Source organism: Schistocerca piceifrons, chromosome 2 (genome assembly GCF_021461385.2).
Source record: "Schistocerca piceifrons isolate TAMUIC-IGC-003096 chromosome 2, iqSchPice1.1, whole genome shotgun sequence".
Classification (NCBI taxonomy): Eukaryota; Metazoa; Arthropoda; class Insecta; order Orthoptera; family Acrididae; genus Schistocerca; species Schistocerca piceifrons.
Genome location: NC_060139.1, coordinates 319608132 through 319631258, shown reverse-complemented (window position 1 = coordinate 319631258; position 23127 = coordinate 319608132). Strand labels below are relative to the sequence as shown.

Sequence of the window (23127 nt, the reverse complement as noted above, 5' to 3'; positions counted from 1 at the left end):
TAAACTTACGGACGTAGCTTCAACACACGCCCGCTTCTTATATTAGGCATGACTACCACGAATTCCAAGAAATCGATGAATGTGTGCATGTATTCTTGGCTCTTGAATGGAAAATCACGAACAGATCCGTATTTATGGCTTCTCTCAGTCTATTTATTGCCTCGAGGTAAACTTGGAATCAGTGTAATAAGAAAAATAATTGATGTTTTGAAGCAATTGTCCCCCTAACAATGGATGACGCATTAATACGCTGGCATGTGGTCACGTGAAGCGCATGCGCAGCGCTTGTTTACAACGACAGCCCGTACACACACATGACCTTTTTCAAGATGGATGTGAAGGAGTATTTTGCTGTAGCGTGTGCAAATGATAGTAGCAAAATGCAAGTCAAGTGGTTATCTTTTTTAGTGGCAGCTAGATTGTGGACAATAGCGTTACTTAGTGAATGTTTTTGATGAAACTGTAAACCCGTAAGACTTAATAACTTGTAGTGAATTATTGATTTTTGTGCTAGCACATTTTTCCCGTCTGTTAATTCATAAAAGTTTGTACGTTGAGTGTTACTTGTGCGACTATAGGACAGACGAAAATAATTTATAATCAGAATAGCTGATTCGTGTGATTGTTCATCGGAGAAAGACGAAGTTTGTGATGATATTACGTTTCATTGACCTCGAATAATAAAGTGTTGGGTATTGCGCATGAGGAACTGCATGCCCTTGGCAAAGCCACTCGTAGCCTATTTTTTTCTCCTGGGTGACGTTTCTGAACAACTTGCCGAAAATATGTGTAGTGAAATGTTGTCAGTGTGACTGTGACAAATTGTTGTGCAATTTTCTAGTTGAAACAGCGCGGCATTTCGGCGTAAACACGAGTTGCGAGCTGTGACGCGAGGAATGCCAGGGCGCCTGCTGCCCTTAAATGCGCAGTGCTCTCAAGGATTCGTCGTATTTGGTACGTATCACTGTGTTTATGCGTCTTCACGAACTTATGCTTGAGAAAATGTGCATAGTGATTGGTGTCTTGACGATGTGATGGATTGAAGCAACACCCGTACGCAAATATGTAGGGAATCCTGAAAGCACATGGTTACTACGCTTTTAGTTCGCAATTGGAGCACGTTGTACCTAAGCTATTTGACACTTCTGTGCCAAATTATTTTAGTTTTGCTACCTTTACAAAAGGAAATGCTTCGTGTATCTCCGAAATCAGCAGAGTTGTTTATTTTTCAATGCCACGTGCGTTTTTTGGGGTTACGCGTTTTGTTTGGGATGACTTTAGCATGCTTCATAACTTCGAGGGAAACATAATTGCTAGAAAATGTTAATAAAATGTGGTGGGTGATCATGTTTGTAAACATTCGGCATTTTGTTTTATTTTGAAACATGCTTCTGCTGTTTATTGACTATAAGCGAATGGCTTGTTTCAAAGATGATAGCTTTCATAGATACGTCAAGATCAAAAACTTTAGATCTTAACCCAACACGTACAGTATTAAACGCATTTTATTACCGTAATAGCATGAAACAAGTGTAAAAGAATTTGTTTGAAATACTTTCCTTTAACGTAGGTCGAGTGACTGTGTTTTACTTACTATAATTTTTCGAAATTTTTAAGTTTTGGAAATCATTCGAAATGTAAAAAAAAAAAATTCTGCAGAGATTTTAAACGTCAGAAACAGCATACTTATTTCTGAAACATACCCTTGTTTGATAACAGTAGCTGCCTGACTTACGCATCCATGTTTTTCTACTTTTTATTTTGTTTTCGTTTCGTTGTGGTATCCGCCAATTTACACACAGTAAATTATTTTCATATTATTGCCAGCGTAATAATTAGAGAGATGTTCTCTCTGGTGATCACTCTAAATGAAAACGAAATAAAGAAAAGATAACCCTGGACTGTTCTTTCCCCATTACATTTTTCCTGATTACATATTTCAGTGTGTGTCTTGCCATTATTCTTTAGACATGCTTAATGACTTAGAAATGAGTACAACCCTTAATGACTGAATTGATTCAATATTCACTTTCTCAGATTGAATACATACAATTTAGGTAATGAGCATTTCTTGTAACTTTTGTTGTCAACTGTTACATTTGGAAGGGGGTAATGATTTGGAAATTCAAAGCCAACCATAGTTTCCAGCCTCTTATTTGTATGACTATTTATACCAAGGGCATAGTACATACTGCAAATTCAATGTTGTGTGAATTTCGTATTGTGGGGTTGACCCTATGAATCAATTAGAAAGAAATTAGATGTGTTCTGAAGTTGTGCTGCCTTATCATTTGTAAGTGTATGATCAGTGAGGATTGTGTATTTTTAACTTGTTTGACGAATAGAGGATTGACGGATAAATTTGCATCATGATATTTGTCATGCCATCCATAATTAGTACAAGTTGTCTGCTGTTACTTGAGAAAGTCGTATATGTAGGCTTATGGTTATGTTTCACAGATATAGATTAATTAATTATTTACATCCAGTGTGGTTAATAGTTCTTTTATGTTATCATTTGATTAATTAAACATAGTATGACATTTCTTATTAAATGCTCACATGTTTATGTTAGTGTGTGCTTGTTTGTGATGCTTTAGTGTTCTCCATCTGCATCTAAACTCTGCAAAGCATTGTGAAGTACTTGAATTAGGACCATGCATTATCTGATATCTATTTTATGAATGCCTGTTTTGCAAAGCGGTAGGGAATTATGGACTTTTGCCCTGTGTACCACATAACTATGTATTACATCATGTGATCTACACTGAAACTTACAAATTGTGTCCAAAAAAGCCTCTGCACTCATATAATGATCATGTGTTGTCATTTGGCATTTATCATTGTTCAATGTGGAAGGAAGAAATTTGGTTTGTTGTGTTTTCCATTTGTGATGTCATTTACAATTTTGTTGCCTACATGTCGTGGAAAGTTGATGTTTTTACATTTCAGAATGGATGTATTTGCAGTTTTTCACAAAGTGTGATATACTCCTGTTACCATATATATACTCTAATTATGGAGGATGGTAGTAGTAGTGTTGCAGAGATTGTAAACACACACATCAATAGGGTGTCTGTTTGTTACTGCAGAATCAGTCTGACACACGGGTTGGATTGCTGTGGAATTATTGTGTGTTTTATTACTATAGGCAAGTCATACCACTGAACTGTTAAGGATTTAGAGTAGGCTCTGTAACAAAGGATCAAAAACTCAGAAAGATGCTTGTTGGGTAATAAATTAATTGAATCCCTCAAAAACCTGGTTAAGAAGATAATCCAATCTTATTAAGAAGATAATCCAATGTTATTGAGTTACCTAATTGTGTGAATGAAGTTGTATATTTGCTTCTCCTGCTTTGTTGTCAAAAATTTAGTAAACATACACTCATTTTTTCTGCAGTTGCATGTAACATGATGCTTCAGAACTAACAGTACTTACAAGATTTCAAACAAGAAATTATTTAACATTTTGTTTTACTGATACAGCTAAGGGGCTAATTCGAATGTTCAGTACCACTCCGTACTTTTGAGCTGTGACAATTTGTCTATGATGCTAAGCTTGTAAACTTCCAGATGTTAAATATTAGTTATGGTTGTCACAGTAACTAGAGAAAAATTTGATTGCAATTTACATGAGATGTGAATTATATGTGCAATTTATGCTTATTTTGAATTGTTGGTAAACAGATTTTGTTGTTGAGATGTTCCTTTTAGTGGCTGAAAGTTGTTTTGTTTCTTGTAACTGTGTGACATATGTATCCTTTCTTTTATTTGTATGGTATATTCACTTGTTTTTCATATTGTATGTAATCTGCGGTATAAGGTTTGTTTGATTAGTTGGTTATTTTTATTGTGATGTGTTATTTCTTGCAACATGAATCCAAAATTAATCTTCAATAGTTGAATGAAGTAGTGTGACTTGGGGTATGTTATATCAGCCATCAAATTTTTGCAGATGTTTAGTGACGGGGAATATTTTAAATGTCACACATTCTAATGGATACATGTGGAAGTGCCTTAGGGATAACTTGTGAGTGCCCATCAGATGTGGAACTTGGGTTTAGAGGTCGAGATTCAGTGCTTAAGTGTTATTATGTTGACATACTGTTTTTGTTATCAGTCATCAGTGATATACGTCTGCCATGAAATGGGTGTTTCTGCAAACACAGTAATTGATTTGTTTTCATCCTGCAGAGATGTGTGCGGAAAATTCATTAAGTATTTTTTTGTGTGGGGGGGGGGGGCGGTGATACTAGAAATAGATGAGTTGAGCTTCAGTAAGAGAAAGAATGGTACGAGGCATAGAGTTGTTGGTAACTGGGTTTCTTTAGCAGCTGTTTGTGGTGGGGATTGTTATGATGATAAACTGTAGTAAGGGTGTCTTTATTTCATAGTAGAAGAGTATGTAGCAGAGGTGTATAGTGTCATGTCAGATGGGTTCGCTTCATATAAGGCTGCGAGGCTGGGGCCTATAATTGTACTATTGTGGGAGGGGCAGTATTCCATTTACATGCTCAATTGATATATTTTGGTTTTGTATTTTTCATGTTTTTATTAAGTTAATGAGAAAAACGTTTTAGAATTTTTGTAATAGTATCGGCCTTTCAAGTTTAGCTATAAAGCCAGCTCAAATGATTTTATTTCGAGTCTAGTTAAATTTTGCTTGCTCATATTGTCTCTTTTTTACTTTTGTAAAAACTGTTTTATCTGTCATTGTTACTTTTCATGTATTTCTTTGTTAATGTAATTTTGCATTTGTTGTGTTAGAGTTTAATTTTTCCCCTCCCAGAACCCCAAGTTCCTGTAGTAGTCACAGTAGGTAGGTTCAGTATTTATTATTAAGAATTTGTACGACTATATTTCATGTTTATATTTTCACACAATGGAAACATTTAAGTTTATTTGTTGCCATTTTGAAATCGTGTGTATTACATCTTGGGGTCTAGCCTGATGTCATTGGTAATAGCTGATGACTGGTATCAAATACCCTGGTTTGTCACAAGCAAAGAACTGTTTGAAACTATTTTTCATCGTCTTATCCCATCCTTCTGTCTCTGGAGCCACAGGGTTGTGAGTGATTTCCCAGTTCTTAGAGAGTCCTGTTTCCTCTGCAACTTTATATTTTTTCTCACTTAATTTAACACTTAAGTTATAAGACAGTTAAGTCATCTGGAGGAAAGAGGGGAGTTCATCTAGTAAACAGTTTAACCATCAGGTAGGATGTTCATTTAGAACCACACCACTTGAGAGACAGAACAAGGTGTTATAGGCCAAGACAGCAGTCTGTATAAGTGGAAATGTAAATGTTTGTTTGTACAAAATTGTAAATCTCGTAAAGCTTTTACTGATTACTTTGAAATTTTGACACAACTTTGTGTTCGAATACACTCATGTTTTTGTATACGTACTGGAACGCCATAGAGTGTCTCTCTCTCTCTCTCTCTCTCTCTCTCTCTCTCTCTCTCTCTCTCTCTCTCTCACTCACTGCGTGTGTGTGTTTTTTACTAAAGGGATACATTGTTAGCAAAAATCTCACACTTGTTCCAACAGTCCTGCAGCTTTTTTGTTCCATCAGGAAAATAGGTTCTGTCAGACTCTGCAAAATACTCGCTGACTGCAATGATCACTTCCTCATTTGATGAAAATTTCTTCCCAGGAAGCTAAAGTTTTTAGTTAGGAAACAGGAAGAAGTCATTTTGGGCTAAGTCTGGTGAACAGGGTGGATGAAGAACCAATTAAAAGCCCAATGGCCAATGCATTGTTATTGCTGATATGTGAGATGCATTATCATGGTTAAAGAGCTCTTTCATGTGTGCCAAACTCACTGTTTTTTCAGCCATTGAACGATTCAAATGATCCTACAATGGAGCATAATAGGATAGGTTCTGCCTTTTTCTAAGTATTCTCTGACGATTATTCCTTTGACCACATTTAAATTCATTAATCCAAAAGTAAATGGTCTTCAGTGATGGTGCAAGAGCCTGCCTGAGCTTCATCCAATTCTGTCTTGATTTATGCAACACTGCAACCCTTCAAATGAAAATGTTTAATAACAGCATAAAACTTAGACCGAGCAAGGTGACGTGGTGGTTAGAACACTGGACTCGCATTCATCAGGATGACAGTTCGAACCTATGTCCGGCAATCGTGATTTAGGTTTTCTGTAATTTACAAATCACTTCAGGTAAATGCTGGGAGGGTTCCTCTGAAAGGGCATGGCCGATTTCCTTCCCCATCCTTCCCTGATCCAATGAGATTGATGACCTCACTGTTCGGTCCCCTCTCCCAAATTATCCATCCAATCATAAAACTTCATTTTCTCTGTTTTCAGTCACAGTTGACACAAAGAGCAGTTTACAAGATGGTTGTCAACAATAAACTGCACACTTTCATGAAGGCACAACAAAAATGCTCCATTTTCTCATGAAAATTTACCAGACTTAACAAACCACTTTTGTAAAAATGTAAATGTTCCTTCGTTTCAATATTTTAAATGTATGAAAGTTCTTCACTGATTCCTTTGAAATGTTTACAGAACATTGCATTTGTATGTTTGTGTGTTTTTATATACCTGTTTTAATATATATAATAAATAAATTAATATATAATGTATAAAGGAGAAACAGTATTACCAAAAATCTCGAAGTTCTTGACCAATTTACTTCAACTTTACTATAATGAAAACTGGACAGGCATAGACCATATATTTTTAATACATAAATATATCTGTAATCTACAAAGGGGAAACATTCTTACCAAAAATCTCAAAATGTACTCAACCTATCCATATATATTAGCAAACAGGAAATTTGTATTTATTGCTTATCAGTTTATGGTTAGAATACTATTACAGAATCTGAATTTGCAATAACAATAAACAAGGACTAAGGTCGGCCAAATGATATGGTAGGAGAGGGTGAGGAGAATATTGACGTAGAGAAGCGTACAGGAGGAGATGGGGGAGAAGAACAGAGAGAGAAAAATAGAGGGGAGGGGGAGGAGAAGATAGAGAGAGGGGTGAGGAGGTGATGGACAGAGAGAAGGGCCAGAAGATCAGGACATACGGTAAAACTGCCTTTTTACACTTTTCAGCAGACTAGCCCAAAAAGTGTAAAATGTTATATGGAGTAAAATACAGAAAAGCACCGGAAACACAACAAGCAGAAATGAATCAATTCCTCTTACAGTCATCTTTATATTGTTCAAAATATGAAATTAAAACAATTTAGCTTTTTCCTTTTTTAAAAAAGAACAAATAGTTAATTGTTTTTGCTTCTTTCTTACAGCAGTCAGGTCTACTTGTCTCTCCACAGAACAGGGAAACAAAAGTCTTTCTTGAATCCAAATTAAAAATATTTTCATGTTCTAAAATGAGACTCATCATTCTAAAATTATGATAACACAATATTGGTTAAAACACTAAGGTTGATAGTCTTCGTAAACAGAGAACAATAGGCAAGAAATCTATAACTATGTTACCAACAAGAAGATCACTTGGCTCAAGGGCATCAGAGCAACTTGAGGAGAAATGTTTCATGTCTGACATCAGGTTATATGAACCTGAGACTCTGTGCCTTGTAGGAATCAGCATATTTATTGCGGAAGTAACAATTTGTGAAAGCCCACTTAGAGATGGCTGTCTTCAAAAGTGGTGTTTATTTGTATAAATTACTGTGAAATTAAATTAAAGCTGTTGTAATACAGTGCAGTGAGTGGAAGCAAGGTTACTACGAGAGTCGCTATAGTCAGATCATGATTATCTTAAAGTCAGTGACTCAACATACTTTCCCACCTTTCCGAACTCTGCAAACCTATAATGCAGGTGGCTGTGGCCCAATACACTGACAGTGAAAATCTTCAAACCATGCTAAAGCTCCATTACATGATCTGTAACTTTGTGTGTAGTCCACTTTTTCTGCTTTGTTCCAAGGCTGACTTTGAGCAGGAATATGATGCACTTTTTGCGGAAATCTTTGTGAAAATCGATGTTATAGGTTGCGATAATGTCAGAGAAAACTTAACATGAGGGAAATGTTGTAAAACAGAATTGTTAGTCACAGGAAAGCATTGTATTGAGGGAATAGGACTTATGTTGTGACTGACAAAAATGAATGTAAAATGCAGAAATTTAGAAATGGAGTTTTACTGTTTGTCCAATTCTCATACATTTTAGATGTGTACGCTGTCTCTTTCTTTTCCATTTACCCAGATTGAGCCACAGCAACACATGGCCACGAACCCTATGTTTGAAATGAAATACCAATGAACAAATAGATTTGAAAACACCTGCTGTTGAAAGTGGCATGAAGAGCAGCTGATAATTCATGAAATAAGAAACCTAGGTGTGACATGCTGCACAGGGACAAACCATTACAAAAATGGGGCCTTCCTCCCACAGAAGCTATTCTTCTATAATATAAGATAAAGAATCGGGTATTAGAAGTTACTGATAACCGTATGTCCACCTTGATGGGTGACATAATGGTGTGATGTCTGACAACATACACGGGCAAGTAGAGCCTATGCATAAAAAGATTCCAGAATCAAGGATTCCTTTGTATGTAGGAAGAGATCGCAAGGTGAACCAAAGTGAATTACACAAGGAAATTGTAAACCTGTGTGAGTGAAGGTAGACAAAGCAGGATTGCATGAGAGTAAAATAAACAAATAATTTGCAGTTGTTCTCTTGAGCTCAGCTGCTTTATTGACTGCAACTCAAAGAGGGGGCCAATCAAATTGGGGTTATTGCTAATTTTTAGTTTTGTACTATCATTTCTGAAAGTATTCGTATGGAGTGTAGCCATGTATGGAAGTGAAACATGGACGATAAATAGTTTGGACAAGAAGAGAATAGAAGCTTTTGAAATGTGGTGCTACAGAAGAATGCTGAAGATTAGATGGGTAGATCACATAACTAATGAGGAAGTATTGAATAGGATTGGGGAGAAGAGAAGTTTGTGGCACAACTTGACCAGAAGAAAGGATCGGTTGGTAGGACATGTTCTGAGGCATCAAGGGATCACCAATTTAGTATTGGAGGGCAGCGTGGAGGGTAAAAATCGTAGAGGGAGACCAAGAGATGAATACACTAAGCAGATTCAAAAGGATGTAGGTTGCAGTAGGCACTGGGAGATGAAAAAGCTTGCACAGGATAGAGTAGCATGGAGAGCTGCATCAAACCAGTCTCAGGACTGAAGACCACAACAACAACAACAACAACAACAACAACAACTATCATGTAAGATGAACATTGTATCGCCTATTGTTTGAAATGTTTAGTGTAACTCTTTAAAGTCAGTACCACCATTAGACTTTTTTATTTGCAGTGTTACATTTACACGATCATGATTTTGGCTTCAAAGTGCCATTATCAAGTGTTTTAAGTATTATACAGTGGCTAAGATGGCATACTGTCGTATTTAAAATACACTATTAGACACATTGTCTAAGGGTCGATATTTCTGGTAAAGCGTACTGCTTTGTTTTATCACAGAGTATACCATCTTGACTCAAGCCGAAATCATGATCATCTAAATGTAACACTGCAAATAAAAAAGTCTAATGGTGGTACTGACTTTAAAGAAATATAGTATGACTATGGCCCCACATTATGAAAGAATTATTTAGTGTAACTGTTTACACTTGTGCATTAGTTTGGGATTGGTTGCCGTGGTGTGACTAAGGCCTCCGATGATACCATTGTCATGCTTGCAATGGAAGCGTAAAAAAGAGAGAGCCATTTCTGAACTGAAGAAGAATGAGAGGTCAAGAACAATTTTAGAACAGCTCAAGAGATGTGATATACGGCTTAGTTGGAGGGGCTCTTCTACTTCTGCATGTGTTGCTCATATACATAATTTAGGAATTGAGTTTGCTTCCAAGAAAATTGTTTGATGACTGTGTGGTTCAAGGGCGCAGCTTTAGGAGGTAATTGTTCATGAGTTTCATTATTATCCTCTTATTGCCATCTTGGTTTACTATTGTCAGTAAAATGTTGCAAATGAGTCCACAAGGAATTATCATTCGTGGAGCACATTAGCCAGCAGAAAGATTCAATTTGCACCATTTATTCTTTCATACCTGATAGTGATGTATCAGACTTTCATTAATTATAGTGTGTTAGCTCGAGAACTTGTACAGGTTGCAGATTAATATCAAAATCGGTTTCATACTCATTGTTGTAGGGAAAATTGTAATGTAAGAATCTCGTGACGTTCTCCTAGGCAAAATTATGTCAGAAATATTTTGTTGTTACCCAGTTCTCATCTGTTGTGTAGTATTAAGCATATATCTGTATTGTGTAGATGACAGTGATGTGTTCTTGCTCAGAGTAGTATTGTGTGTGTATTATTTAGTGTGAGTATGGAATGAAATACAAAGAGAGAGAGAGAGAGAGAGAGAGGGAGAGAATTGGTGTAAAGTAGCAGCAGTGGTATTGCGTGAGATTAATTTCTGCTGAATGGAGTAGCCTACCATCAACTGTGTCACATATTCTTATTCCTTGAAGCATAGCAAAGACGTTGGGGACTCAAGCCTGGACAGTGTTGTGCAGTCAGGTGATGAGAATGTGCACATCACCACCCCTCCTTCCCTACAACAAACATGACCTCCCACAAGATCTGTTTCCTAGTAAGTCAATATTTGCTTGTGAATGCAGTGCGTCTATCGCAAATCATTAATAGAATATCAATATTCTGCATCTGCATCTCCCAAGGTTGTTGATAGCAACAAGTGTCCTGAGAAATGTTTAGCTCTTCATATATTTTTACATGAAATCTGCTTCTGTCATTTGTTACTTTATCTTGCATTGTCACTTCATGATATATCAATGTTTTAAAATCAAGCATTATAGAAATACATTGCTGTTGAAACTATGTTATATAGTGAGGAGTGATATAGAAAAGATTTCTTGTTGGTGTAATCCAATCCATCTTGAACACAAATGCAATAAAATAAACATTTGAGGAGGACAAAAAATCTGCATTTTAGTTTTGCACTGATGGATTCTTTCATGTTACCCAGTTACCTATGATTAGTTATAGAATGTAACCTGATCAGGACAAAAAGGTAGCAACAAAGCAAGTCAGAACTTGATTTGCCAAAGGAAAAGGAAGGGTAGTTCTTACATTTGACACCAGTTGCAAATTAGATGTTGTTTTATTCCAACAGATCCATAGTGAGGAGATCCTCCAGGATGTCGATGATTACTCGTTTTTTATAGCAAAAATACCCTAGGGCAAAACTTCGCTAAAATCCAGTTAAATGAGATGTGTGGGACTGTGTTTGGATAGGCATTTTTTTACTAAAGAGTTCTCGAACCATAAATTTAAAACACCCCCATTGAGATCTACTGACCACCAGTGAGATAGTTCACCAACTGAAATGTGTTAGTTAGTTGTACCCTATTTCCCCTAAGTTATGTTACGGTATGTGGAAGAGGGTGCCTTAGGTACCACTGTCATTTACCTTTTTCCTGTTTTGTTTGCAAATAATGCATGGGAAGAATGGCAGATGGTAAGCACCCATATGAGCCCAAAGTTTCTATCATGGTCATTTCTTGAAATGTGTATAGGAGGAAGCAATGTTTTGCAAGACTTTCCGTAAACATTTGCTCAGAATTTTAACAATACTAGTAAACCTCTGTGTGATGTACAGTGCTGCTTTTGTGACATATGCCACTAGAGTTTGAAGAGCATCTCCATGCTACTCTCATAGTTACTAAATACAACTGTGAAACAAAGCTGTTTTTCCTTGTGTCTACTCTGTCAAATCTACCTGTAGGAGTCTCAGACTGTGGAACCATACATGAGGGTAGAATCAGCAAGGGTTTTGTTCATTAAGTAGTAGCAGAACATTAAATGATTTCCTACTATCAAAAGAAAATAAAGATTTAAAGGTAGGAACCTTTTTTATAACTAGATAGATATTCAAAGAATAGCAGGAACCGTGAAGTCTCTAAAGCAGTTAAGAAATAGTATGCGTGAAGCTGTTTGGTTATTGAAAAAGTTTCACCAAACCCTGAACTTTAGCAGTCACTGCTTCCTGCAGAGATTTCATTAATGTAGACTTTCCAAACTGAAATAATACTAATGATCAATATTGGAGAGGAATGCTTATTTTGAAGCCTTAAAAATCTGTCAGGCTCCTCCACCATTTGCATGTTTTGCGTTATACATTTGAAAACTGCTGCAATTCCTATATAGACTTGAAAATGACACACATACTTATACATGCAATTGCACAAACGAGAAGATAAGCAACAAATACAGCACAAATCATAGTTCCATCCCTGTACAGCAGTGGAGCAGTCTGCCCTCAGTCACAAAGCACTGTAATGTCCTTGCTCAACAAAATATATTTATTTTCAGACCCATCACATTGTTCTCCACTTTTCTTGTCTCACAAGTCATAATATTACTGAAAGAAGACTAGGCAATTTGGGAATTCCTGAGGGAACAAGCAGGTTCTTCAACCTTTAAAGTCTCCTCACCTTGACAGTATCATGGGTGGAAGATTGAAATGAAATAAACAATATTCCAGTTTACAGTAAAATGTAAGTGTGTCCAGGGTAGTGGTAAATAAGAATAATTAAACACTCCTGGTATGCAAACAGCAACAGTGTAGACTTGTGCAAGGAAATATGGTGGCACGTACACATATTAAGGGACTTAAAAGAGCTCCAGAATAGGTTTGGAGGTTGCCTGCCAAAAATGTCGTCTCAAAACAGGTGATAGAAATAATTTGAAGGAAAGTGGAAAAAAATCATGTTTTAAATGAGCAGTGTAGCTGAATCAGTGATAATCAAATTGATACATGCTTTCCTGAAAATGTTATTTGAAGAATGTAGTTAAAAGAAAAATCTTTTCTCTAAATGTGTCATAGTCAATGTAGGAAATAGTGTACTGTTAGCTCTCACATTGTAAAGAATAAAAGTTGTAAGGTGTGTTTTAAGTTGAAAACAAAATTGTGTTGAAACTTATTTCTAGATGGTTATTCATGTATGGCAGACCATACATGCTGTCATGTTGAAGTCCATATTTTATTGTTAGATGCAGTGTTTACTGATTACTGAACACCATTTGGTCAAGGACTAGCTGCTTAGGGAATCTGAAATTCTACAGAGTTTTTTTCGAGGTCACTTCCCAGGCAATAAAACTCATATGCTTTTAAGCTGTTTAAAAGCTCACTCTACAAGGGGGAGGGGGGGGGGGCAAATATTCATCATAATCGTATGACTGTAGTGCTGAACAACAGACAGTTGTTTATGTCGTATCGATGTGCCCCGTACATGCCTACAAGGATCCTTTTGAAGATTTCCTGACAGTTATGAGTGATGTTATAAAATACATAAAAGACCTTGATATCCGTATATAGCTGTTGTCATTTGTGTTATTTTATGCTGGAGAGCTGTGCTTAAATGTTGGTGTGTAGTAGTTTTGTAATATTTGTATGTGTATTGCCATATGATAAATAAATGGCACTGTATAGGCCCCTAAAGATAATGTGTCACATTATAGACATAAAAATCACTGTGTAAAGGTTACACATGCCTCACCACAGACCTATCATTTAGCTCCCAGTCTTTATTGCAAACAAAGTGTAATTTGTGATAAATTTTCACAAATGATCAACGCAGTGAATACCTTGCCTAAAGTATAGGAGTTTCTTACCCAGTCACATATTTAATGATTTATTTGTTTACTTCCATTGTTCTTAAATACAAACTTGCTAACATCTGTCTTTACTAAGACAGAATTCGAAATTTTTGTAAAAGATATTGTTCGATATCACCACCATATTTTAGAATGCAGAATGTTGACAAAATCAATTTTTCTTTTCTTTCTTTTCTCTTTTTTCTCCAGAGACCAGGACAGAATACATCACTGCATTGCTAGTGTGCTCTCCATTTATTGCCACTTCAGTTCAAGGCTGAAAGCTGAGGTGATTGTTCATGTGACCAATATTGTTTGTGGTTCACATTCGTTCACATTTCTTCATTCTGACAGAAATAATACAGTTTTCTGATCGTACCCCTGTAATTTGTGTATTCCAGTCAATTGCAGAAACCATTAAAACACTGATTCCAAAATACTAAGTTCGTAAAGTGACAAAAAGAACATAAGGATTGAGTTTGGGAAATTTGAAAAATTAATTTTGTGTAGATGTTAACTAGAAGTTACGGTATACCCCTAAACAAAGAAAACCTAAAATTGTATAATTAGTGTTCTCAACTTGAATATAGACTATTATTCCAAATTGCTGAGTGACGTATTTTTCTTAAAAATCCAATCTCTAATGTTAAAGTTATTCTCCTCCCTACATGTTTTCCTCACATCATTCATTTTCATATACATTAAATGGATGCCCTTCACTGTTCTTAACATTGCCTATTTGCTTTTACTTCTGTCTCGTTCAAAACTAATCATTCTCATATTAGATATTCACTTACAGTGTGTACCAACACTATGCACTGCAGTATTCTTATAACAGAGCCTACTTTTTCCTCTATGGTTTGTCCACTTGTCTTCTTATTGGAAAGAAACTTCTCCCCTAGTTTCAGGTTAATTGACAAGATCTTCATGAACTGGACTCGGGACAAAGACACCCTCTCCTTGTTCTTTCACAGCTTTAACACATTTTCTCCCGTCTGCTTCACCTAATCCTCCTCAGCCCCAACATGCCACCTTTCTGGACATTGATCTCTTCCTCTCTGATTGCTCCATTCACACCTCTGCCCACATTAAATCCACCAACCACCAACAGTACCTGCATTGTGACTGTAAAGGAGCAGGCCCTTTGTTACCCAATACCACCTAGGAGTGGAACAGCTGAACCACATTCTTCATCAGGGCTTTGATTGCCTATCATCATGCCTGGAAATGAGGGACATCCTATCCAAGATTCTTCCCACCCCTCCTAAAGTGCTGCTCTGTCACCCACTTAACCTCATGACATCCTAGGCCATCCCTATGCCACCAACAATCCACACCCTGTGGAAGGCCAAGTTTGCAAGACCTGCCCAATCCATCCACCCAGCACTTTCTATTCCAGTCCTGTCACAAGTTTATACTACCCCATCTGATGCTGGGCCACCTGTTAAAGCAGCCATGTCGTACACCAGCTTTGCTGCAGTCATTGCACTCCTTTTTATGTTTGTGTGACTACCAACCAGCTGCCCACCAGGATAAATGGTCACCACCAAATTGTGGCCCAGAACAAAGTACCACAAGCAGCCGAACATAACATGCTCGGTTTCAATGGCTGCTTCACAAGTCAGGGCATCTGAATCCTCCCCTCCAGCTTCTCTGAACTGCACAAGTTATTCTTACAATTCATTCTCTACTCCTGAAGTCACCCTGACCTCAAACAAAGGTAACTTACTGATCCCACACCCTCCACCCAACAGTTTCCACACCCTCTGCCCTATCGTTTTCTCCCAATTCATGTCCTCCACCTTCTTTGTTCTCCACAGTCTGCCAATGCCACCAGTGTTTGGCCTTCTCCTTTGCTCTCCTTTTCCACTCCCTGTCCTCCCTTCCACCCCACACAGCCTCTCAATGTTGTGCCAAGCAGCCTTTTATGGCCACCATCTAGTCCTTGCACATTCTATCAGGCAGTGCTGACTCTCTCTTACCACCTGTACCCTACTATTCCTCCACTCTTCCGCACCTCAATCCAGATTGCTGCTTGAGATTGCTGCTTCTGCTCAACACAACACCATTGCATTCTGGCCACAGCAGCCAGAGAGAGCGGTCATGTACACAAGAGATATGCTTGCTTGTTGGAAGGGTCTCTGTGTTTTATTTTTGTTTCTGAGGAAGGCTTTGGCCAAAAGCTACGTGTGTAACAGTCTTTTTGTTGTGCCTGTGTGCAACTCAGTTAGTCATCTTTACGGTGAGTAGCAATATATCCTTTCATGATATTGTGGTTATGTCTTTCAAAGGTAAGCCAGGTGCTTCATAACTGCTGCACGGTTATTCTCTGCAATTACTCATTTGTGCAATCCTGAACTGATAAAGGAAAGTGATAAAAAAGTGAGTAGTTGACAGTTTACCCTTTAAGTAACCGCTTGCTGATACGGGTGCATTTTCTAGTTAGAATGCAGTCTGTGTTCCCTTGTGAAATGAGGACTGCCATTCTTCAACCAGTGAGAGGTAATGTGGCGTTGTGGAAATTCAGAGGAGACTGATTGTTGAAGAGATGATACTGTTTCAGGCAGAGCAAGATGATACTGTACCAGAAACAGCCATAAGTCACTCGATAAGTCTGACATCTTCAAACATGAAGTGAATGAGCTGTGTACAAATAGATAGTCTCTGTTTTTCATGTATCAATGTTGGACCATGTGAGACTTGATTGTGCCCCACAATGACTTGTGTGGCATGGTAAGGTTCAGGCTTTGTGGTGGCCATTTCAATGGAGCTGAACCAACAGCCTCAAAATTGTTCATCAAGGAACTCTCATACACAAATAGAACAATGTGATGTAGCTTCTGTAATCAGACTATATCCTCAATTCCTGTTTCCTTGAGCTGAAGTATTAACCATGTTTGTAAATGCAACATGTCCAAATAAAAATTTCTGGTCATTTATCCTTAAAATATGAGCCCAACATGTATTACGATGACATCCCGGACCACGATCATAACAAGAGGCAAGTTTATTTCCAACTCTTGTACATAATGAGGATTTTACTTAGACCAGAAAATCATAGTACCTTTGTGTGAACTGTGATATATCTCACTTTCTTCGAAAAATGTGCCAACAAAACACGGCAGACTGTAACTTGCTGCTCTATGTCTTGTTAAGTAAATCATACACAAACATTGGTCATAATCCTTTTATTTTCCTCAAAATGTCCTCCACGAATGGCATCCTTTAACATGTTTGTCCTTGCAAATGACAACATCATCTGCTGCACCATGTCGTGTGACAACCGTGGATGATCTTCTTGACCGCTGCAAATCGTGGAACTCTGTCGAACTGCCTTCTGGTGACCTCACCCTCCTTGCCCAGCGACTAACTGTATTTTTGTCAACAGCAGATGCTCCATAGACTTTGAACAAGTGTTAGTGAATATTCCTCCACAGTTTCTTTCTCTGCAGTGAGAAAGTCAATGATGACACATTGCTTGTAACGTAAATCACCTATGTGATCTTTTGAAGATGCAGTGTCTACTTTCTGATTTGGCGTATCGCAAAATCGGTGCTGACCCTACTAAGAGTGTTGAGAGAACGACAAATATCCTCCTGAAGAAAAGTTCTTTGTCACAGGAGACTATCAAGAGTCTTAATTCTTACCTAAATTATATGGCCTCCCTAAGGTCCATAAGGAGGCTGTCCTGTTGAGACCGATTGTTTCTAATATTGGTGCTCCAGCATATCGTGTAGCTAAACATCTTGCTAGTTTGTTGAGCCCACTAGTAGGTAGGTGTGAACACCACATTAAGAACTCTGCAGATTTCTTACGTCGATTGCAGGGATTGCGTTTGAATGACTCTGATATTTTAGTCAGTTTTGATGTGGTTTCTCTTTTCACTTGCGTACCTCTGTCTGATTCATTGCAGCTAATTGAGGTTAGGTTTGGTGTTGAGTTAACAAATTTGTTTTGACATGTGCTGACTTCCACTTACTTTTTATTCAATAGTCAGTACTACGAACAGACTGATGGAGTTGCAGCGGGAAGCCCGTTGTCACCTATTGTGGCCAATTTGTTTATGGAGGACATTGAGGAATGTGCATTGGAGTCAGTGACCTTGAAACCTGTGTGTTTTTTCAGATATGTAGACGATACTTTTGTTGTTTGCCCTCATGGTAGTGAGAATTTAAACCGGTTTTTGGAACATCTGAATTCAATCCACTCAAATATTCAGTTCACTACGGAGGTGGAAAAGAATGCATGCCTTCCCTTCCTTGATGTGTTGCTCAAAAGGAAGACTGATGGTACGTTGGGGCATTCTGTTTATAGGAAGCCTGCCCATACTGTATCTGCGAGCTGATAGTTGTCACCATCCAGCTCAGTGTGAAGGAGTACTTCGCACCTTGGTTCACAGGGCCCACATTATCTCAGACCATGAAAGTTTGGCAGCTGAGCTATCACATCTCGAAGTCACCTCTCGCCAGAATGGTTATAGTGAGAGGCAGATCAAACGTGCGTTGCGCCATCAGCCTTCTGTCCAACGGGTGAGTGATGATAGCAACGAAGTGGCGCCTAAGTCTACGGCCTTTTTGCCTTACGCAGGAAGCATTTCCAACAGGATTGGCCGTATTTTGTGGAAATATGATGTGAAATGTGTTTTTCGACCACCTTCTAAGATTAAGGCCCTGTTGGCCTCCGTAAAAGATGATCTTGGTTTACGTAAGGCTGGGGTCTATCGTATTCCTTGCAGTTGTGGCATGTCATATATTGGTCAGACAATCTGGACTGTGGAAGACCGGTGTATTGAACATAAGCGTCACACACGCTTACAACAGCCGAGCAAATCCGCTATTGCAGAACATTGCCTTGACACCGGTCATCCAATGGAATACAACAACACGGAGATTCTGGCTTGCACGTCCAGCTATTGGGATAGTGTTATTAAGGAAGCTGTTGAAATCAGACTATCAAGCAACCTTATTAACAGAGATGGTGGATTTTGTTTAAATGCTGCTTGGAATCCGGCTCTGTCTCTCATCAAAAAACAGAGGGACAGAATTAGTGCTACCCCACCTGTTGATTAATAGTACTATCGATATTTCGGATGTTGGTTATCTTTGTTTGTGTTGTCACTTGTTCTGTGTGTGGTGTCTTCCTTGTTTCTCCTCTGTGAACCGAGGTATTAAATTTGCTAGCACATTTCTTCTTCCTTGCATTTGTGCCTTGAGAATGGCAGCGTGTGCTCCTGTCGAAATATCGGCGGTGTTCGACGACGTCACCCGGCAGCAAACCCGTAAGTTATTTGAACTATCCCAAGAAATTCTAACAAAGTGTCAAGAACTGCTTTAAATGATGACTCTAGGAATATACCACAACCCCCTATATATCACTTATGTAGGGACCGTGAGGACAAGATTAGAATAATTACAGCAGGCACAGAGACATTCAAACAATCATTCTTCCTGCACTCTATGAGTAATGGAATGGGAAGAAACCCTAATAATTGCTGTTATGGGACATACCCTCTGATGTGCACTTCCCAGTGATTTGCAGAGTGTGAATGTAGATATAGATGTAGATGCTCATGTCAAATTTAGGCACATATAAAGGACATGTTAGTGTGATGTTTCTTGGTGTGACTAATTTTTGGTCGTGTCACTTATCTGCCGTTTTACATGCTTCTGCCAATTTTTGAAAGAATATTGTAAGATATTATTGGTATGCATGTTACTTTCTTTTATTTTGACACACAGAATACACAACACTGGAGACTGTACTTACTAGAATGTTTTTTGAGATTTACCAGGGGACTTTATGAAGTGATGACCTTCATCAACTCTTGACCCTCTTTGATTCTATTCATATGTATACAGTTTGAAGCTCCGTCGCTGCTCACAGTTTCCTAAAGTTGTATAAAACACCTCTCAGAAACAATTTAAAAAATCGACTTTGAAGGCGCCTGAGTAGTAGTATTTGTAATTGTAAAAGTGTAATACTATTTGAGCAGTAGTGATACTGCCTATGTCTCAGTCTTGTAATTGAGAAATTGCTGAGTCAGTCTTAATTGTAGCAACTGTTTTTTGTTCTTTTATATGACTTCTGCATACAGGGTGTGTGTCCTGAGAGTCATCAGGTGAATTTTCTCTGGTGTTTCAGCAGATATTGACAGTTTCATTTTCGTAATGTGTAGATGGAATCTGGCCAGACAGATACTGCTCAACACATATTTAACGTGGCACTCGTCTCAATGAAGAACATCTACTTGTTTCCCATTGTGCACAAAATTACTTTTGAAGTAGAATTTTTTGTGACCATCCAATACAGCGATCCAAAATAAGCCTAATGCTGTATTCAGTTTAGTCGTATGTCTTAAGAGGGACAATGAAACATGAAGAATAACAAATACTCCAGCAGTTACTGAGTAGTTCCGCTGCATGTTAGTAGCAGACAGCACAAGGCAGGGCTGCACATGATCCAGGGCAAGTTGGGCAAGGACTGCTGCTAGAGTACCAGTTATTCTTATTGTTTCACAGCAACTATTAATAAATATTGATAAACTGAATAGCACACTAGGCTAATTTGGTAGTACTTTATTGAATGGACATGTAAAATTCCTCTTCAAAAATCATTTCTTTGTAGTTGGAAACAAACCAGTGCATTTTGTTGATGTTAGTAAATTATGATTCATTATTTGTTTATCAATACTTCAGTTTAATAATAAATATAGAAATCAAAAGAGAAGGAAAAAAATATTGTCACTAGTGAGAACTGAACCAGTGACTTTGTGATTTCAAGACTAGATCACAGTGCACTTAGTTGCAGGTGGCTTTGCTACATCGCTTGCAATGTTTTGTACTGAACAGCACTCTTATATCTACAGAGTTGACTTTTCAACTGTTTTTGACAAGTGTGTCATACTGCTTTACAAATTTGATCCTGAGCACTCTTCTTCAAATCTTGTAAGTGTGAAGAAAAAACGGAAGAGGCAGAGCATCCTGTATGGCCCCCTTGTTAATCCTCCACAATTTTAGTCACAATACAATAAAAACAATAACACAAACCAAATCTGTAGTTGCTTAGCAAAATAATTTTGAGGTGATCTCACCATGTAATGCCTAAAGTTTTTCAATATATCCATACCTTGATCTGTTTACTGAACTTCATTCTAGAAATGATAAAAATATACTTAATGAATTATTTTAAAAAGGTAGTTAGAAACACTATTTTTTCAGACATATTTATTTGCTGCCTTTAAAATGCTGCTGTGCCAGTATATCACTTATTTTTTCTTCCCACAGGTGTCTGGCACCATGCATCGACATTAAAGAGCTATGTCGTCAGTAAAGAGTTCATCATCAGCCGGAGACTCGACCTGGCGGGATTCGGACCGGCACGATGGTCGCTCGGGAGAGATAGTGAAGCGAGGATACTTAAAGAAGCTTAAGGTACGGCGCATTGTGACTGTACAGACCTGAAAATTTTCTTCACAGAAGGGAGACAGCCGATCTAATGTGTAACAGGTACAGTTCGCTCCTGTGGCAGGTTTATCCACTGCTGCATTTTTGAAAGCTCATAATTTGAGTTTGTGAATTGTGTATGCTTGGCTAGTAGATGTTGATCTGCATATGAAATAACTTGGAACTGTTCTCAGATTACATGAGGATTCTGTGGTGGGTTGAATAGCCCTGTTGAACTTCTCTAAAAGTGAGTACTGGGCTAAATTTTAAAATTGTTGTTATACATGACGCAAGAAAGGTAGGCAGTGGAAAGATAAAATCTGTAATTTTTGGGCTTCCTTCCTCTTGATCCTCACCTCTTGCTAGACTTTCTAAGTGACAGATATTGAAAGTTTTTTATGTTTTCTGTGTTATTTTGTCTGCAGTGATTCTCTCTCTCTCTCTCTCTCTCTCTCTCTCTCTCTCTCACACACACACACACACACACACACACACACACACACACCATAAAGTAGATCAAATTTTACAGCATAGATTAAGTGGCTCTCATGTGTAATTAGTAACTGTACTATATTTCTGTGAGGCAACTGCTTCTCATCACCAGAAACCGGTACTACTTTGGAGAGCTGTTGTGGTGAACCAATGAATATCTTGCTAGAAAAATGCAGCCACCTGGGCGGGGGGAATGTCTGTATCTTCATCACAGATGATAAAGTGATGTCTAGAGCCAACTGCTGGAGACACAAATTATGGACCTATCCTAGCGTGGCTGGTGTGAACGCTGATCACTAGCTGCAGTTTGTGGTGCATGTGTCCGCATAATTTTTTTGTGCCCAGCCTGGCTGTCCAACATTATGCCTATGTACCATTTAAGCAGCTATTATGTCAGAAAAGCTTCAGATAGTGCCAACAAGTGTACAGTAAGTAGGCAGAAGAAAGAGAGAATGTTGTTACAGCAGTTAAGACTTTGAAAAGTTATATTAATCACTTTGAAATAAGCCGTATGCACAAATCTGAATTACATTATTTTATTCTTGCTATTGGTAAGATGATTAAATAAGTAAAAGTTCTCTGTCTGAATTGCTGGTAATGTTTATTTTTTATTTTTTATTTATTTATTTATTTTTTAAACATGGAAGAGGTTTGTGTAATCAAAGAGTTTAGCTTTCCTAAGAAAAGAAAACAGAACACACACACTTTCTTTCACACACTCAAGCACACAACACACTTATGACCTCCGTTTCCGGCAGCTTGGATTGAAATGCAACCATCACATCAAACAAAAGCAACAATTTGAAAGGGGTGGGGGAAGGGGAAGGGATAGCCAGGTATGGATGGGGGATGGGGGGGAGGAGAATGGGAGTGAAGAGCACTTTCTGGTAGATTATGCAGGGACTGGATGAAGGCATGACAAGAGTGCCACCAGGCACAGCATCGGGAGGCTGTGGGGCAGTTAAGAGGGTGGAAAAGGAGAGGAGCAGGGAAGGAGAAATATGGGTGGGTGCATTGGCTGAGGGCAACATACAATGAGGATGGGGACATAAGGAGGGAGGAGGTGATAGGATAGAGTGGATGGTAACTGTTGTGTGGAGGTTGCAGGAACAATAGATTACCATAGGTTGAGACTGTGATAACTTCGGTAGCAGAGAATGTGTTGCAAGGATAACTCCCATTTGCACACTTCAGACAAGCTGGTGGTGGAAGGGAGGATCCAGTTGGCATGGGTTGTGAAACAGCCATTTAAAGCAAGCATGTTACATTCAGATGTATGTTGTGCCACAGGTTAATCTGCTTTGCTCATGGCCACTGTTTGGCAGTGACCTTTATCCTTGTCAACAGTTGGTGGATAGTCATACCAATATAAAAAGCAGTACAATGATTGCATCAGAGCTGTTATATTACATGGCTGCTTTCATATGTGACCTGGCCTCTGATGGGATAGGATAAGCCTATGATGAGACTTGGAAGTACTTTGTGGGTGGATAGGGCAGGTCTTGCACCTGAGTCTTCCACAGGATATGATCCACGTGG

At 38.2% G+C, this 23127-nt stretch overlaps 1 protein-coding gene across 1 annotated transcript in view; it reads left to right on the top strand.

Annotated features, from left to right (window-relative positions):
• The first annotated feature begins 556 nt into the window (after positions 1–556).
• LOC124775357 (insulin receptor substrate 2) overlaps positions 557–23127 on the top strand; it is a 193003-nt gene continuing 170432 nt past the window's right edge. Inside the window, exons 1-2 of the mRNA XM_047250189.1 lie at positions 557–954; positions 20938–21084. Coding sequence (XP_047106145.1) covers positions 20971–21084 — 114 coding nt within the window. The 5' untranslated portion in view covers positions 557–954; positions 20938–20970. The remainder of the gene's footprint in view (positions 955–20937; positions 21085–23127) is intronic.